The sequence below is a fragment of the Equus asinus genome, chromosome 13 (assembly GCF_041296235.1).
Source record: "Equus asinus isolate D_3611 breed Donkey chromosome 13, EquAss-T2T_v2, whole genome shotgun sequence".
NCBI classification, from domain to species: Eukaryota; Metazoa; Chordata; class Mammalia; order Perissodactyla; family Equidae; genus Equus; species Equus asinus.
The window spans coordinates 38,934,212-38,953,177 of record NC_091802.1 but is presented as its reverse complement, the minus strand read 5'-3'; the positions used below and the strand labels follow the sequence as shown (position 1 = coordinate 38,953,177).

At 45.2% G+C, this 18,966-nt stretch overlaps 1 protein-coding gene and 1 non-coding gene across 2 annotated transcripts; both read left to right on the top strand.

The window, feature by feature from the left end:
* The first annotated feature begins 1,539 nt into the window (after positions 1 to 1,539).
* Positions 1,540 to 5,129, top strand: SPMAP1 (sperm microtubule associated protein 1). The gene is made up of 3 exons (XM_014833518.3): positions 1,540 to 1,819; positions 3,666 to 3,765; positions 4,651 to 5,129. Exons 1-3 carry the CDS (start codon positions 1,613 to 1,615, stop codon positions 4,806 to 4,808), a joined length of 465 nt encoding a protein of 154 aa, XP_014689004.2. The 5' UTR covers positions 1,540 to 1,612; the 3' UTR covers positions 4,809 to 5,129.
* Positions 5,130 to 5,635: 506 nt separating this feature from the next.
* Positions 5,636 to 5,707, top strand: TRNAC-GCA (transfer RNA cysteine (anticodon GCA)). The gene has a single exon. It is a non-coding gene; the product is annotated as a tRNA-Cys (tRNA).
* The last annotated feature ends 13,259 nt before the right edge of the window (positions 5,708 to 18,966 follow it).

Below are 18,966 nucleotides of genomic sequence, written 5' to 3'. Positions count from 1 at the left end.
GTTCAGGCCATGTCCCAGACCAATTAAGTCAGACTATGGAGGTAGGACCCAGGCATCTGCACTTTTTAAAACTCCCCAGGAGATTCCAAGGTGCAGCCAAGATTGAGAATTGATGCTGTCTAGACAGCCAGCCTAGGTTTTAAGAATATTAAAGAAATCCAGAAGTTTCTAAAACAGAGCTGTCTTCCTTTACCCCACCATCCAGCCTGGTAAATTTCAAGTCTTTAATGTGACAAGAAGCTCCCAGGCCCTCCATAAAAATGAATCCTTTTTATCCTGTTGTGTGACAGATGTGTATGAAATTTCTCACCTTCCTACTTCAAATGTGAGATGTTAGGGCTGGGCCTGTCATTTTTCCCCTTTACTTGTCCTCTTACATCCTCCAGGTTCTTTCTAAGGTTCAACAGAATGGACTCAAGCTGTAGACTTATTTCCTATCATTTCAGATTTGATTTATAGGCGCTTGTCATAGAGTAGAACGATTAAGCATGCTGAGTATTTAATTACTAGGATGAGTGATTTTTGTGTATGGATATATGCAAACTTTTTCTAATAATGTGCCTTCATATAATAAAAATATTGATAGTGAATATAAAAGAATCCTTCCCTGAGCCTGTGGCCTCATCTGTGAAGGAGGGTAACAGCACCTGAGAGTTGGTTTGAGGAACAGAGGAGTTTGTATAAGGCGCTTTGATACGGCGGCCCAGGTTCAGTTCCCTGGCACAGACCCACACGTCTGTCAGTAGCCATGCTGTGGCAGCGGCTCACATAGGAGGACTAGAACGACTTACAACTAGAATATACAGCTAAGTACTGGGGCTTCAGAGGGGAAAAAAAAGAGGAAGACGGGCAATAGATGTTAGGGCGAATCTTTCCCAGGAAAAGAAGTTTATTACTCAAGGGGAAAATTTGGGAAGTAGAAAGTATAAAGAATTAAAAATCACCTGTAGTCACAACAGAGAAAATCGTTGCTCTTATCTTACTGTATATACATAAAATTAGAAAAATATAGTAATGTTTCAACCTACTGTTTTTTTTTAAAAGAAAAATTTAAATTTTTTAACAGAAAGAGGAATACTAGCTGATGAAAAGAATGGGCAGGGGAGAGTGTTCTAAATGGACTTCCTAGAGGTCGGGAGACCTGAATTCAGGCTCTGCATCTGCCACTAAATGGATTTAGGAAATACTCCATTTCTGAGCTTCAACTTCCAGTTCTGTTGGACGTAGAGCTATCTGAACTCTTCCTGATCCATTCTGGGGACAAGCTTGTCAAGGAAACCGCGTTAGGGAAATGTATATAATATGGTGGGAGCAGAGAACCTTGCTCTTCAATGAAAACGGGGAGCTGGGCCCGATTGCCCTCACACGACCCCCCATCAGTAATGCCCTCCTCTCCAGCCCTTCAATTTCTGATTCCTCTTGCATAGTTTCCTCCCGGTCAGGCCTCCCCTCAGGGCTACGCAAGCTCCTTCCCCCATAGCCCTGAGAACCTACCCCACAATAGTGTTTGTGTCACAGTGGTCGTTGACGCCACGTAACAATGCGCAGGGGAGCCCCCGCCTAGGACCCTGCACTCCCACCAGGAAGGCCCTCAGAGGCTGCAGCTGTTGGGATGGCGCACTGCTGTGATTGTCCTCTGCGGCTGGAGAAGAGTTTCATCTTGGATGGGGTGGCCGTGAGCACCATGGCCCGCACCTACGAGCGCTTGAGGCCCAAGCTCTGGTCGGCGATTCCGCCCTACAACGCACAGCAGGACCACCACGCCCGCCGGTACTTCCAGAGCCACGTGGTTCCGCCCGTTTTGCGGAAAACTGAGCAGGTATAGGAGCGCCCCAAAGGACCCAATGTCTATGCCCGCGGAGGTGGGCCCGGGTGGCGGGGCTGACTTCCCAAATCCGGGCGTCTCACTCCAGCGCCCTCGCCACCAAGGATGCCCCCCACTCCCACCCCTTCGGTTTTCTTAATGAAAACTCGGAACTGGAGAAAGTGGATGACAGGTGTTGAGCGCCAGATCACTGAGCTCACAGGATCGCCTTCCACCCCTGAACGGGAGAATGATCTCATTTTGAGTTTCTGCAAGCCTTCCGAACCGGGCTTAAAACCCGCCTCTCCTGGGGCCGGTCTGGTGGCCGAGTGGTTAAGTCCGCGCGCTCCACTTCAGCGGCCCACGGTTTCGCCGGTTTGGATCCTGGGCGCGGACGTGGCACCACTCATTGGGCCATGCTGAGGCGGCATCCCACATGCCACAACTAGAAGGACCCACAACTGAAAACATATATATATACAACTATGTACTGGGGGGCTTTGGGGAGGAAAAGGAAAAATAAAAAATCTTAAAAAAAAAAATAACCCGCCTCTCCCATACAAATCAGTTTCATTGTTCTTTTTGACGTCATGGCCCCGCCCTTTGGGGGTGATCTCCCGCCGCAAATTCTCTGAGAGCGCGAAAATCCGTGTGACGTCCGTGAATAAGACACAGAGAACTGCCTAGACGCGCAGGAGCGGCGCTTTCTGTCTGGTGACGTCATAGAGAGGCTCGCTCTGGACCTGTGAGCTGATGCGAAGGAAACCTGCAAAACTCCTTGGGCCCTGCCTTCTCCCCAGGCCTTTTCCCTCGTGGGTACTTCCCCGGAATCAGAGATTCTGAGGCTATTTGCTGATGGCTTCAATTTTTTCCCAACACTTTTGCCTCCAATATTTGTACCTATGTATGTCAGAGTGGTATGAGAAGGGGACAGAAGGGCTTAATGGAGGTTATTCTGTGAGCAAACCTTGGGTTTTTTTGTGGTCCCAGATGTTTGTACGTGTGTGCATTACATGTATAGGGACACCCTTCAGTGTGTGCCATGCTTGAGTGTGTACTTGCTGTCTACTCAAGTAACTTTTATGACAGAAGGAGCCAGAATCTGGGGGGAAAAAGAGAGAAACTCAAGGATTTAAAAACTTGAAGGCTGGGGCCGACTGGTGGCACAGCGGTTAAGTGTGCACGTTCAGCTTTGACGCCCGGGATTCCCCGGGTTTGGATCCCAGGTGCAGACATGGCACCGCTTGGCAAGCCATGCTGGGGCGGCGTCCCACATGCCACGACCAGGAGGACCCACAACTAGAATACACAACTGTGTACTGGGGGGACTTTGGGGAGAAGAAGGAAAAATTTTTTTAAAAAAGCTTTGAAAATAATATGGTGTACACACTTTTGAAACTTTCTATGTTCCATTTTATAAGTATTCAATCATCACAACCACCGTTTGTGGTAGGTATTGCTTTCATTCAAATATAATGTGTTTATTAAACTTTTACTAGGCCGGGTCGTTTGTTTGAACTATCTCAGTTAAATCTCACAGCAACCCTCCTTTTACTGATGAGGAAATTGAGATCCAGAAAAGCTGCGTCATTGGCCCAAGGTCACACAGCTTGTTAGTGGCAGAGCTGGGATTGGAACGAGTCTGTCTGGCTGCAGACACTGGGGCCTTAACTGCCAAGCTCCGCTGCCTGTCCCTGAGAGGCAATAGGTCCATGTGTACATTTATATTTAATCTGTCTGGCCCTGTTACACCTGGCTGTGACCACCTCACCCTCCCCTCAGCAAGCCCCAGGGGAGCTAGCGCTGTGCACCTCTCAGCATCATGGCTGACAGTCCTCTGTATTTTCTCCCTCACTCTCAGGATCACTGCGGCACAGGAAGAGACGGCTGGATAGTGGATTATTTCCACATCTTCGGGCAAGGACAGAGATACCTCAACAGGAGAAACTGGGCAGGGGCAGGCAAGTGCCACCTTGCTTTCCAGCCTTACCATGGTCCCACCTAGGAAGAGTGGAGTGTGTCCCTAAGTTCAGAGAGAGAAACTGGGCCATAAAGAGACCTGGTTGGGGGAAGAGGATCAAGGACTGCATCCTCCAGCTTTTCTTCTCATACATGAGCAGATGGTGTCACAAGGCTACCTATCTTTAGTTATTGAGCACCTACTGTATGGCAGGTGCTTTTTACCATCACGCTATCCCCCATGTTACAGCCGGGGAAACTGAGGTTTGGGGGGTTAAAGTGATTTGCTAAGAAGGGCTGAGCTGGGATTGGAATTCCACTCTTGCCAGCTCTGAAGCCTGTGTTCCTCTCATTGCTCCCTGAGCAGGCTGTGTCCTGCTCATTTTCCAGGCCCAATTTACCAGAGCAAGAAAGAGTTGAGAGATGTTGTTCTGACAGGGTGAGCCCTCCTCCCACTCCAATTCCACCACCCTTTGGCCATGCTCTAGTCACATGACCCTTTGTAACACTGAGCCAAATTGAGCTCATCAGTTTTCTCCAGATGGGTCAAAGTCAAGGGTGAAGTATTCCCAGTTCTCCTGGGAGCAAGGCAAGTTCAGGCAAGCCCAAGTTTCTGGCCCCTCCTGTCCTAACACATACCATTCACACTCCTCCTGCAAACTATTCCTGGTATGAGATTTGGTTTCTAGAAGCCATCTGTCTCCTCGACTTCACCAACCCTTGGCATTTCAGTCAAGAGGCTCGAGATATTTGAGGATTGAGGCTTCTGCTGGGACGTGGGGAGCGTGGTGACTGTGGCTGGGTTGGCATCCTATACCAACCCTATGGGAGTGGGGAAAGCAAGAAGGGGCTGAATGCAGGCTCAGGCCTCTCTGTCCGCCCCCAAGGGCATTCCCTCCAGCAGGTGACGGGGCATGACCACTACAATGCTGATCTGAAAGTGATCCAGGGGTTCAATGGCCGGTTTGGCTATCGCAGGAACACCCCAGCCCTCCGCCAGCGCCCGTCCGTCTTTGGAGAGGTCACCCAGTTCCCTCTCTTCTAACAGCATCTCTTCCCTTCACAATTCTCCACCGGAATATCTAAGACAGATGTTTAGATGAGCTCTCAGTGTTTCTTTATATAAAATATTTTTTACTTGTGCCTCCAAGTGTGCTGTTTCTTCCCTGAGGCTGAGGGAGGGAGCAAGGCGGTTTCTCCAGCCTCAGCTTCCCTACCGTACGGAGAGGAGGTGAGAGGAGAAGAGGTGTCTCAGGCCTGTGCCCTCACACTCTGTGCCAACCAGTGCCAGCTTGAAAGGAGAGGACTCAGTTCCCCCCTGCCAGTATGATAAGGGGGACCCATGCTACCTAGTCCTCAGCAAAGCTCTTCCCCAGGCATGAGCAGGGCCCCAGGTCAGAAGCTGGCTACTGTTTCCATCGAGAACAGAGCAGGCAGTGCAGCCACAGGGATTGGTGTTTGCCCCGAGAAGGATTTCCTGATTTTCCTGAGAGAGTCATCCCATCCAAAAGGACTGACATCTTCCTTCTCCTTTCCCCCTTCAGTTCATCAGGAGGCAGGGTGTAAGCAAGGTGCTATCTGGGGGTAGTGCTTCTTAAAGAAGCCCAAGGGTTCTGACACAGTGATACTGTGCTTGTGGACGCTTTCTCTATGAGTGCTGTGTCAGTTTCCTTTTCAGCTATTTTCCAGGATGTCATTTGTCAAGTGCCCCCACCCAGTTTATTGGTGACCAGGAGAAAAGCCAAAGCAGATGGTGGATACAAAAGAAGGTGGGGTTTTTGGACACAAAGCTTGTCAGAGCTCTAGTGTGGGTGGAACCTGATTGTATTGAGTCACCATAAGTGGACAAAGAAGAAACCCACAGCAGGCCATGGGGGTATAGCTCAGGGGTAGAGCATTTGACTGCAGATCAAGAGGTCCCCGGTTCAAATCTGGGTGCCCCCTTCTCTTCTTTTAAGTAAATACCTCTTAACTCCTAGCCACAGAGTTACTAGAGAAGAGGAAAGTCTCTCAACTCCTTGTCCTCAAATGCTACTAGTTACTCCTACATTCCAAAGGAGCGTTTAGGAGAGACCCCTGGAGGACCCTGCTGGTGTACGACAGCAAAGATAAAGGCGTTCATGCACCTTGTATTTTTGAGAGCTTATTACATGCAAGGCTGAGGTGAATTAAAAGATGAAAGAGGGACCATGTCCTCGGACCTTTCAGTCTAGTGGAAGTTGACACATTCACACACACCTGTCAGAGGAAGAGCATAGAGAGAGATATCCTGGGTCAGCCCCGTGCCTGAGTGGTTAAGTTCACGCGCTCCGCTTTGGCAGCCCAGGGTTTCTCCAGTTCGGATCTTGTGCACGGACATGGCATCTCTCATCCGGCCAGGCTGAGGTGGTGTCACACTTAGCACAACCAGAGGGACCTACAACTATGTGCTGGGGGGCTTTGAGGAGAAGAGGATTAAAAAAGAGAGGTATCTTTTAAAAATACCTATCTATTGAGCCAGCCCTGATGGCCTAGTGGTGGAAGTTCTGCTTGCTCTGCTTTGGTGGACCAGGCCAGTTTCCGGCATGGAACCACACCACTCATCTGTCAATAGCCATGCTGTGGTGGTGGCTCACATAGAAGAATTTAGGACTATATACAAGTATGTACTGGGGCTTTGGGGGAGTAAGAGGAAGAAAAAAGGAGAAAGATTGGCAACAGATATTAGATTAGGGAGACCCTTCCCCTGTAGAAAAAAAAAGAAACCTACCTACTTTTCCTAGACAGTTTCTAACCAAAGCTTTCCTACAATTTAAAGGGATTTTCTGCCTGATCTGAAGAGTATTATTGACCAGTTTTTTGCGACACTGTGCAATCTCCTCTCTGCATGGTTAGGGGCCCTTTCTTCATAGTTGTTTATTGTGCGGGTCAGAGTTCTTAGAATGGGACAGATATCCACGCTGGCCACTTGAAGCAGAAAAGGAGTCTACTAGAGGCATGGTGAAGACTCACAGAGTTGATGGAAGGTTGGAGAACCTAACTCAGAAAGCGATTAACTATGAGGGGAGGGGGAGGAGGGAAATCCAGCTCAGGTCTTGTCCCTGGAAGTGTCTGCTGCTGGTGCCACCAACCCTGGGCACTCATTCCTACCCTGTAAGTATTGTTCCAGCTGCACCTGCCTCTTCAGAGCAATTCCTCAAGTTTCAAAATGCCAAGCGGAAGCATTTGATTGGCTGAACCATGATGTGATGCATGTGCCATTTCCCGCCAGGAAGGGGAGGAGATAATGTTGCCTCACCAAGTTTGACAACACAAGTTATTCCCCCAGAATTGGAGGTGCGTTTGGGTGCAAAAATGGATATATCACTACTGCACCTTTTGTTCCTCCTGGAAGAAACTTTTGTAAGGAGACAGCGTGATAATTTATCGGTTTCCAATTTTAGCGGTCAAGGATTTGCTCTCTCTCACCCTTTTATTTTCCATTTGCTAAAATTATTGAGGTCAAAATTTTGTATGTCAATTAAGTTCACATTATCGTGATCGTGTAAATATGATTTACTATTGAGTCTATGTATACTGTGATAGCATTTCCTTTTTTTTTTTTTTTGAGGAAGATTAGCCCTGAGCTAACCGCTGCACCACCGGGCCAGCCCCAAACATTTCCTTTCTTGAAAACTTTTTTCCCTAAAGATAGTTACCTCATTTTTTCATTTGTGTATTTTTCTTTGTGTCTGTGGATAATTACTTTCAAATCCTTAAACAGCCTCACAGTGTGATTATTCACCTGGTCCAAACCTATCAAGTTAATTTTTTCAGGACAGTCTTCCTGACACCCATCATCCTTCTGCTTCAGGCTGTTTAGACCTGCCACCCAGCTGGTGCCTTGGAAATTCCATTCGCCCCTGTCCTCTGTGTGGGATTCTCTCTGTTTGCTGGGAAATGTCTTCCTTTTTCTTGCTTTTCTTCTTTATATGGTGGAGAATAACCCCTAGGAGCTTCCTGAGAAAGAATAGATGGGAGGTAAAATGTTTGAGTTCTGGCATGTCTGAAAATATTATTTTACCTGAACCCTTGAGAGAGAGTTTGTCTGGGAATAGAATTCTTGCTGAGAAATATTTTTCAGAGGTTTGCAAATCATTATCTCCTAGATTCTCTTGATAAATTTAATGTCATTCTTTTTGCTGTATGTGACCTGTTTCTCTCTGTAAAATTTTAGGATCTTTGTTTCTGATGTTCTCAAGTTTTTCACTGATGTACTTGGTGATCCCTTTCAATCTGAGATTCAAATCCTAAGTCTTATTTTATTTTTTTTTGAAAAGCCCCCGGCTTTTTTTTTTAGGAAAATTAGCCCTGAGCTAACATCTGCTGCCAATCCTCCCCTTTTTGCTGAGGAAGACTGGCCCTGAGCTAACATCTGTGCCCATCTTCCTCTACTTTATATGTGGGACACCTACCACAGCATGGCTTGCCATGAAGTGCCATGTCTGCACCCGGGATCCGAACCGGCAAACCCCAGGCTGCCAAAGCGGAACATGTGCACTTAACCACTGCACCACTGGGCTGGCCCCTTGTAGTTGTTTTATATGTATTCAATATTTACTTAAATTTATTTGAAAAAAAAATTTTTAAGAAAATCAATGCTTTGGAAAACAGTCTAGCAGTTCCTCAAAAGGTTAAACATAGCTACCAGATGACCCAGCAATTCCACCCCTAGGTATATACTCGAGAAATGTAAAGATAACATCTGTACAAAAGCTTGTACATGAATGTTCATAGCAGCGTTATTTATAATCGCCAAAACGTGGAAACAACCCAAATGTCCATCAGCCTTTGAGTGGATAAATCAAAAGTGTTACATGCATACAATGGAGGAGTATTTAGCCATAAAAAGGAATGTAATATTGATACATGCTACAACATGGATGAAGCTTGAAAAATAGTATGCTAAGTGAAAGAAGCCAGTCACAAAAGACCCCATGTTGTGTGGTTCCATTTATGTGAAATGTGTAGAATAGGTCAATAGATAGAGACAAAAAGTACATCAGTGGTTGCCTAGAGATGGGGAGGTTGGGAGGAAATTGGGAGTGACTGCTAATGGGTATGGAGTTTCATTTTGGGGTGATGAAAATGTTCTAAAATTGATTATGGTAATGGTTGCACAACTCTGTGAGTATCCTAAAAGCCATTGAATTGTGCAGGATTGCATCCATAAATTATATCAATAAAGCTGTTATTAAAAAAATCACTATCAATTGCCGTAAATAGAATGGAGAGTCAAATGCAATATTATTAAACACTAACTAGCTATTTATGTCTGCTTTCTCTGATTGTAAAAAGAGAGGGTTCAAAAGTGTTAGAGAGCCGACACCAAATAAAACTTTTCCCTTAAGTTACTCAGGAATGAAAAAGATTGAAAAGGGAATAATTTTTTCACCTGTGGTTCAGTGTTTCTCCTGACGTGTTTGTGAGCTGCTGTCAAACTGCGCACACCTGCAGTTCCCATCCGACACTCGGGGCAAACGGAGGCGCAGTCCGTGAAGCCGGAGCACGGCACCAGGAGAATGGCATGTGCTCTCTCCATTTAAGTAATTCTTATTAAGTGGCATAAAACCATTTCAGATATCAATTTTGTACATTGTATGACAACAAACAAGCCTCTAAAACTGATGTCAATTCGGTTTAAGTAGTCTCTTAGAAATAGAGGGGATAGTTTCTGGGAAGAACACTGCATTGAAGTAGGGACTAGCTGCCTTGTGGTGAAACACTCCACCAGAGTTCTCAGCGCCCCCAGCCTGTTCGGTTGCCATTCCCCACTACTAGACGTTCCTCAGTTCATTTGTGACCTGTTCTCACCTTCTGAATATTGTAGCTAGGGCACTGTGAGAGCAAAAGGAAGGGAAACTAGAATAGCAAGCCCCTTCTTCCGAACTTCAATGATTAATTTGTGCTAGATAACTTGCAAGAGTTTCAGCTGACCGTTCTCAAAAACTTCCTCAGTAACATCAGGTAGAATTGGATCCCAAACCACCAGGGTTCCTATTGGGAACGAAGGAGACTATTAGGAAACAAAAAAGATTGATTGATTCCATGAGAAACAGTAGGACTTGAGGTTGGGACTCTTGCTGTGTGATAAAAGGTTCTATTCCTGCTGCAATAAGTCTAAATTGTGTTAAGTGTTGCAACACTTAATTAAAAGGGCGGTCTTTTAATTACTAGGGTAAAAAGGTGGAGGTGGCTAGGTGTGTTGAAAACAACTTTAAATATTGTCCTGGCATCTGTCTGTCAAAACAGAGACACCACAAAAAGGGCAGGAAACAAGAGACAGCTTTCATTTGACCAAATGTGTGCATTGGTAGAATTACGTCTACTGTTCAGCAGACAACTGCCATCTTATATGGAGCATCCAGTGTGTGCCAAGCATGTAGTGGGCATTCTGTATGAACAAGTTAGTAAATGAATGAATGCAAGAAAATTCTTTCCTGGCCACTATAAAGAGAGAGCAAGCACTCCAAAGCATTTGCTTCTAAGGAATTCCAACCCAAAAGATAGGTCACATGTATGTACATTTAAAAATTCATGTACAGAGGCCGGCCCCGTGGCAGAGTGGTTAAGTTCACACGCTCTGCTGTGGCGGCCCAGGGTTTCACTGGTTCAGATCCTGGGTGCGGACATGGCACCACTGGTAGGGCCATGCTGGGGCGGCGTCCCGTGTCCCATGTGCCATGATTGGAAGGACCCACAACTAAGGTATACAACCATGTACTGGGGGGGTTGGGGGAGAAAAGGCAGAAAGAAAAGAAAAGAGAAGATTGGCAACAGTTGTTAGCTCAGGTGCCAATCTTTGAAAAAAATTTCATGTATAAATAATTGTCATAGAGAAACAAGGCCTATGCAACATGTGTATTTATCTCCACTTCCTCCCAAGACTCAGCCAAAACAATAGTAGTGTATAACTCCACAAAGACAAAGAGGACTGGAGAGGGAACAGAAGAACCATGTCAAACAGTTTTCAGAGATAGAAAGGAATAGGGGAAGAGGTGACTCAGAGAAGAGGAAGTTGAAACCTAAGTGTTGGATCTGGCAGTGGTTCTCAATCTTGGGTACACATTAAAATTACCTAGGAGATAAAGAAACAAATATGGACGGCCAACCCCAATGGCCTAGTGGTTAAGTTCAGCATGCTCCACTTTGGTGGCCCTGGGTTCAGTTCCCTGGGTGCAGACCTACACCATGCATTTGTCAGTAGCCATGCTGTGGCAGCAGCTCACATACAAAAAGAGGAAGATTGGCAGCAGATATTAATTCAGGGAAAATCTTCCTCAGCATAAAAAAGAAAAAAAAAAAAGGAGGCCTGGATCTTACTAGGCATTAATAGTTTAAAAATCTCTCCAGGTGGGGGCTGGCCCCATGGCTGAGTGGTTAAGTACTCGCGCTCTGCTGCAGGCAGCCCAGTGTTTCGTCAGTTCGAATTCTGGGCGCGGACATGGCACTGCTCATCAAATCATGCTGAGGCAGCGTCCCACATGCCACAACTAGAAGGACCCACAATGAAGAATATACAGCTATGTACCGGGGGGCTTTGGAGGGAAAAAGGAAAAAAATTAAAAAAGAAAAAAAATCTCTCCAGGTGTATGGCAGTTCCTCAAAAAATTAAACATAGAATTACCATATAACCCATCAATTCCACTTCTGGGTATATACTCCAAAGAATTTAAAGTAGGGACACATATGGATGTTTATATAGTCATGTTCATAGCAGCATTACTCTCAATAGCCAAAAGGTGGGAGCAACCCAAGTATCCATGGATGGGTAGATGAACAAAATGTGGTATATACATACAAGAGAATATTGTTCGGCCTTGTAAAGGAATGAAATTCTGACACATGCTACAACATGAAGGAATTTTTAAGACTTTATGCCACATGAAATAAGCCAGACACAAAAGACAAATATTGCATGATTCCATTTATATGAGGTAACTGGAGTAGTCAAATTCACACAGATAGAAAGTAGAATGGTGGTTTCCAAGAGCGAGAGCTGTGGAGAGGGACAGAGAAGAGAACTGTCTAATGCTTGGGGGACCTGGGAAAGTGAACTTCCCTGGGAAGACAACTTGGCATCACCAGGAAGGGCTAAGGGGTGGGCTGCAAATAGGGAATTTTGGTGAAAGTCTGCATAAGGAGCAGTTAAGGTCCTTAATCTTTATCTCCAGTCCCAAAGGAAAGATCTGTTGCAGAAACTGAAACTGTGAGACCCCTCCATTTCCAACTGGGTGGCCAAGGGCTTTCAGAAGGTCAGTGGGGATTAAGTGAAAGTCTGCTTATTGAAAAGTGGGGTCTGGGGCTGGCCCTGTGGCCGAGTGGTTAAGTCGGCCTTTGGAGGCCCAGGGTTTCACCGGTTGGGATCCTGGGCGCAGACCTAGCACTGCTCATCAGGCCGTGCTGAGGCGGCGTCCCACATGCCACAACCAGAAGGACCCACAACTAGAACATACAACTCTGTACTGGGGGGCTTTGGGGAGAGAAGAAGGGGGAAAAAAGAAGATTGGCAACAGATGTTAGTTCAGGTGCCAATCTTTAAAAATAAAAAAAAAGAAAAGTGGGGTCAATTCCCCTCTTCCTCCTTGTCCTGCTCCCAAAATGCAAGCATCAAGGCATATATCCCAGGTGAGAGATCTCAGGATTTTTCTACGGAGAAACTAAATGGCCCAAGGAGTGGGGGGATGGTGACTCATAGACACTTCCATAGACATTAAGTTCCCAAATGAAAACTCTGGGACTACCAATAAGCAAGTCCACCAGTCAGCAAGCCCTTTCCAAGAACATAGAGCTTCCAGGGGCCTTTACCCTATGGAGGGTCAGTTATTTGGTGAATGTCTTCAACAGGAGTCCAAACCAAAGGAAACAGCAGCAAAAAAACATGGAGGGGGCCGGCCCAGTGGCACAGCAGTTAAGTTCACATGTTCTGCCTCGGCACCCCAGGGTTTACTGGTTCGGTTCCTGGGTGTGGACCCATGCACTGCTTGTCAAGCCATGCTATGGCAGGTGTCCCACGTATAAAGTGAGGAAGATGGGCACAGATGTTAGCTCAGGGCCAGTCTTCCTCAGCAAAAAAGAGGAGGATTGGCAACAGATGTTAGCTCAGGGCTAGTTTTTCTCAACAACAACAAAAACAGAACAGGATGTAATAACAAAGGAGCAACTGAACACATGAGAAAAGTGAAATTAAAAAGCCGACAAAAAAGTTGGAAGGTCGTATGATGAAATCTCCTAGAAAGTACAGCGAAAAGACAAATGAACAGTAGGGGAGAAAAGATAAGTCCCCAAATGAGCAAATGACGGAGAAGAAATTAGCAAAAAAATAATAGGGCCGGCCCAGTGGCACAGTGGTTAAGTTCACACATTCCGCTTTGGTGGTCCTGGGTCTGCCGGTTTGGATCCCGGGTGTGGACATGGCACCGCTTGGGAAGCCATGCTGTGGTAGGCATCTCACATAGAAAGCAGAGGAAGATGGGCACGGATGTGAGCTCAGGGCCAGTCTTCCTCAGCAAAAAGGGGAGGATTGGCAGCAGATGTTAGCTCAGGGCTAATTTTCCTAAAAAAAACAACCAACCACAAGAATAAGTGAATTTAGCAAGGTTGTAAAATATAAGGTTAATAAACAAAAAATTATATTTTTATATATGAAAAGAAAACACATGGGGCTGGCCCCGTGGCCAAGTGGTTAAGTTCGCGCGCTCCGCTGCAGGCGACCCAGTGTTTCATTGGTTCAAATCCTGGGCGTGGACATGGCACTGCTCATCAAACCACGCTGAGGCAGCGTCCCACATGCCACAACTAGAAGGACCCACAATGAAGAATATACAACTATGTACCGGGGGGGCTTTGGGGAGAAAAAAAAGGAAAAAAATAAAATCTTTATAAAAAAAAGAAAAAGAAAAGAAAACACAGTTTCTTCCTACTCACAGACTCAATTTTTCTGAGCACCAAAGGTGTGAGTTTTTTTGCCCACACCAAGCAATTCTCCAACTCTCTGTGGATATCAACTGGGTGTCCCACAATTCAATTCTGACACTATTTACCTAGAGCTGGCATTAGATCCCACAGGTTGAAGGTTCAGGCCCACAAGACTGCCCCCACCCCCCCTTCAGATGCCAATTGCAAGTCCAGATTGTCACCTGTGCTTCTGACCACCAACTACAAATCATGGGTTCCCATGACCCCTTCCACAGGTTTGACAGTTTGCTAGAATGGCTCAGAGAACTCAGGAAGTTTACTTACTAAATACTAGTTTACTATAAAAGGATACAACTCAGAAACAGCCAGATGGAAGAGATGCAAGATATGTGGGAAGAGGTGCTGAGCTTCCACGCCCTTTCCGGTGGTCTACCCTCCCGGTTATCTCCCAGCATCTGCACATGTTCATCAACCAGGAAGCTCCTGAACTCTTTGAGTTTGGGGTTTTTTATGGAGGCTTCATTACACAGGCGTGATTGGTTAAATCACTGGCCACTGGTGATTAACTCCAACTCCAACCCTTTTCCCCTCCCCTGCAGTCATGGGTGGGGCTCAAAGTTCCAATCCTCTAATCACATGGCTGGTTTCCCTGGCTAGGATTCTCTGGATGACAAACTTTAGACAGACTCTCCTGAGTTGTTTTTCAACTAGGCCTTGACTTTTTGACTTCCGTGTTCCTGGATGCATTGCCCACTTTTAGCAAGAATTTTGCTAAGTCGGTTTTGCCAGAATCAGAATCCCCATCCTCCATATCTGATCACCCTGAATATCTGATCGGGACCCACATCCTCCATCATCCCACAGGTGATGTCTGATCACCCTGGTCTGCCTTCAGTAAGAATCCTACTAGGCTGGTTTAGCCAGAATGTGAACCTCCCTTGCCCCTGATGTTTCCTCTTACTAATTTCCCATCCACCAACCCCCACCCTGCTGCTTGGCTAGAAAATCCCCACTTGCTCCTGCTGTATTCAGAGCCGAGCCCAATCTCTCTCCCCTGCTGCAAGACCCCACTGGGGTGGTCCCTATACCTATTGCAATAGCCACTCCTTAAATAAAATCTTCCTCACCGTTGTTCTTTAACAAGTATCAGGAGTAATTTTTTCTTTAACAAGAGGACACAGAAAGCATAAAAATAATATTTATAAATTATTCTTCACCACAATTTAAAATATCTGCTTATCAAAAGGCACTGTTAAGAAAATGAATAGGCAAACCACAGACTAGGAGAAATTATTTGCGAAATATATATCTGACAAAGAGCTGGTGTCCAGAATATATAAAGAACTCTTACAGCTCAAAAGTAAAAACACTGTAAACAACCCAATTAAGAAACAGTGAGAAGATCTGAAGAGACATTTCATAAAAGGAGATACAAATGGCCAGTTGGCCTGTGAAAAAGGATCCAACACCGTTAGTCATCAGACAAATGCAAATTAAAATCACATCGTGACACCACACATGCATCAGAGTAACTAAAATTAAAGAGACTGACAACATCAGACACCAACTCTCAATCAAACTGGTGGGAATGGAAAATGGTATACCATTTTTGGAAAAGATCTGACAGTTTGTATAAAACTAGAATATACTAACCTTACGGCCTGGCAATTCCATTCCCAAGATTTCACTCACGATAAATGAAAACACATGCTGTCAAAAAGACCTATATATGAATGTTCATAGCGACTTTATTCATAAGAGGCAAAGCTAAAAACAGACTGGGGCGCACCAACAGGAAAATGATTTTAAAAATATGTGGTTTAGGGGGCTGGCCCCGTGGCCGAGTGGTTAAGTTCGCGCGCTCTGCTGCAGGCGGCCCAGTGTTTCGTTAGTTCGAATCCTGGGCGCGGACATGGCACTGCTCATCAAACCACGCTGAGGCAGCGTCCCACATGCCACAACTAGAAGAACCCACAACGAAGAATACACAACTATGTACCGGGGGGCTTTGGGGAGAAAAAGGAAAAAATAAAATCTTTAAAAAAAAAAAAAAAAAAAAAAATATGTGGTTTAGTCATACAATGAAATACTACTCATCAATAAAAAGGAGTGAATTACTGATACAAGATGGATGAATCTGACAAACTTGCTGAATAAAAGTCTTATACAGAAGAGTATATTTTGTATTGTTCCATTTGTATAAAATTCTAGAACAGGCAAAACTAAGCTCTGGTGGAAAAAAATCGCAAGTGGTTGTCTGTGGGGTCGGGGCGGGGGACAGAGAATAACTGGGAAGGGGAATGAGAACTTTATGGGGATGATGCTAACGTTCCATTTCTTGTTGGGGGTTTGGGTTACACAGATGTACGCATCTGTTAAACTTAGTGGATGTACACTTAAGGTTTACGCTTTCCATTTTACATAACTTTAACATCAAATGAAAAACAAACACTGTAAACAAACATTGAACTCTGGTTAATGATATGCATGCTGAAGTATTTAGGAGGAAGTGTACTGTTGTCTGCAACTTACTTTGAAATGCACTGAATGGCTTAATGGATGGAAAGCAAGTCTATGTGCCAGAAATTATGCCAGGCATAAGAGACACAAAGGGGAACTAAGGTCCTTGCATTATGGAACTTACAAGGATATAGACAAATATACAGGCAATTACAATACAGAGTAATAAGTGCTATAATATAATTCTCCTAATTAATCTATAAATCTAATACATCGCTCAATAAAAACACAAACAGGATTGTTTCTGGAACTGGACAAGCTGACTTTATTTTTTGCTGAGGAAGATTTGCCCTGAGCTAACATCTACTGCCAATCTTCCTCTTTTTGAATGTGAGCTGCCACAACAGCACAGCCACTAACAGATGAATGATGTAGATCTGTGCCTGGGAACCAAACCCAGGGCTGCTAAAGCAGAGGGTGCCAAACTTAACCACTAGGCCACCAGGGCTGGCCCAGGACAAGCTGACTTTAAAGTTCATTTGGAAAAATAAAACTGTAGGGGCTAGCCCGGTGGCACAGTGGTTAAATGCACACGTTCTGCTTCGGCAGCCTGGGGTTCGCCAGTTCAGATCCCAGGTGTGGACATGGCACTGCTTGGCACGCTATGCTATGGTAGGCGTCCCACATATAAAGTGGGGGAAGATGGGCACGGATGTTAGCTCAGGGCCAGTCTTCCTCAGCAAAAAGAGGAGGATTGGCAGCAGTTAGCTCAGGGCTAATCTTCCTCAAAAAAAAAAAAAAAGAAAGAAAGAAAGAAAAAGAAAACTGTAAAAAGAGCCAGGAAATTCCAGGAAAAAAAGAGTAGTGAGAGAGAAGTAGGCCTACCAGTCACTAAAACAAAGCTATAACAATTAGGACAGTTTGGTACTAGCACATGAATAGATGGATTAATGGAATGGAATAGAGAAGCCAGAAATGAGAATATAGTATATGATAAAGAAGTATATAGTATATGATAAAGAAGTATTTCATACTAGTGGGGGAAATATGAAATTCTGTAAAGGTGTTGAGGTGAATGCATAGCCAACTAGAAAGACAATACACAAAAATAAATTCCAAATGGACCAAAGACTTAAACATAAATATTTAACATAAAATTATAAAGGTACTTGAAACGTGGGATAAATGAACTCTGAGTGAGGAGGATGTAAGGATGGAGGGAGACTTTTTTACTGCATTGCCTTCTGTTTCTTTTAAAACATATTTACAATGTACTACCTATTTAAAAAATGTTTTTGTTAAGAGTATTTGGCCAAGGAAATAGAAGCTTAGCTCTAGTGCAGTGAATGAGGGGAAGGAAATCTTATATGAGGCTGGAGAGGTAAGAAGGGTTGGGTCATGAACGGCCTGACATGTTAAAAATGTGGGCTTTATATTATGAATAATGGGGAGCTATTAAAGGTTTTGAAGCAGGGGATTAATACAATCAGATCTGCATTTTAGAGAGATCACTCTTAGCTATAAAGGACTGCATAGATCTGTAAGGGATAAAACTGAAGGAAGAGAAATGAGACTCCTGCCAGGTGAGAGATTATGGTGGCCTGACCAGGCTGGTGGTGAATGGTGACGGAGAGGTGGATAGATTTGAGAGATGGTTAGCAGTCAGCGTCTTGTTGATTGATAAGATGGTGAGGGAGAGGTCTAGAATGATGCCTAGATGGAGAAGTGGGGGTGATAGGGGAGAAAAGAGCTGGATGGGGGGTGGGGATATTGAGACAATTGCAGTTTGTGTGCCTTCCCAATGTCCACCTGGAAAGGCCTAACAGCCAGGCTTAAAACCCTGGAGCCTGAAAGAGGGATATGACTGGAGACAACAAATTTCAGATGCATCAGCATATAGATGGTATGGTAACTGAAGCTGGGTGAGTAGATGAGATCACACAGGGAGAGCACAGAGTGTGAGAAGACCTAAGATAGACCCTAAGAGACAGGATGAAGAAGAAAAAATATGCTCCCTGAGATGGGTCAAGAGAAGAAAAGCAAACCCTGGAGAGTGGTGGAGAGAGGTCAGGAAAAAGTGTTTCAATAAGAAGAGAGTGGTCCTCAATATTAAAGGTTAGGGGTGGTCAACATGAGGATGAAATGTGTCAGTTGATGTAAATACAGGGAGATTACTTAGGATCACAGGGAGAGTAGTTGAGTGGAGGTTTGAGGTTAAGTGGAAGATGAAGTTGGAGGCATTTTGTCTTCTGAGTGGAGACAACTCCTTTCAAGTTTGGTCAAGACGGAGAAGAGAGTGCAGCAGCTAGGGAAAGACATGGGATTTCTTTTGCTTTTTTAAAAAATCAACTGAGCGTGTCTAAAATGTTGATGACAAAGAGCTAATATTGAGGGAGATAGACGAGAGAGAGAGAGGAATCGAGTAATACCAGAGGTGAGGGGTGGGGATCCAGAGCAGATGAACCGCCAGGCTTTAGGTAGAAGGAATGACTCTTCCATCGCAGATGAGGGGAAAGGATCTGGGGAAGCTGGCGGATTCTAGGTTTGGTGGAGGGAAGCCGACGGAATTTCGGTTCCATGGTTTCTACTTATCTCCGTCAAACAGGCCTGGAGTAAGGAAGTTGGCCCTCCGTCGACGTTTGAGGCGGGTGCTAGCTTGGAAAGAGGTTTGGAAAACCAGGGTGCGGGGTGTGTGCGGGGGCAATGAGGCCTAGGCTGGTCCACGCTGGGTCCTCGGGGGGGTGGGGGGTGGGGTTGGGGGTGGGGCATGCCGTGCTGTGTTGCCATGGCAACAGACCAGCGCGCGA

Excerpts from the sequence above, each read along its gene's own strand:
- SPMAP1 (XM_014833518.3), top strand. The coding sequence starts at position 1,613 with ATGGCGCACTGCTGTGATTGTCCTCTGCGGCTGGAGAAGAGTTTCATC. Across the intron at positions 1,820-3,665 it reads TTTTGCGGAAAACTGAGCAG|GATCACTGCGGCACAGGAAG; the intron begins GTATAGGAGCGC and ends CCTCACTCTCAG. Across the intron at positions 3,766-4,650 it reads GAGAAACTGGGCAGGGGCAG|GGCATTCCCTCCAGCAGGTG; the intron begins GCAAGTGCCACC and ends TCCGCCCCCAAG.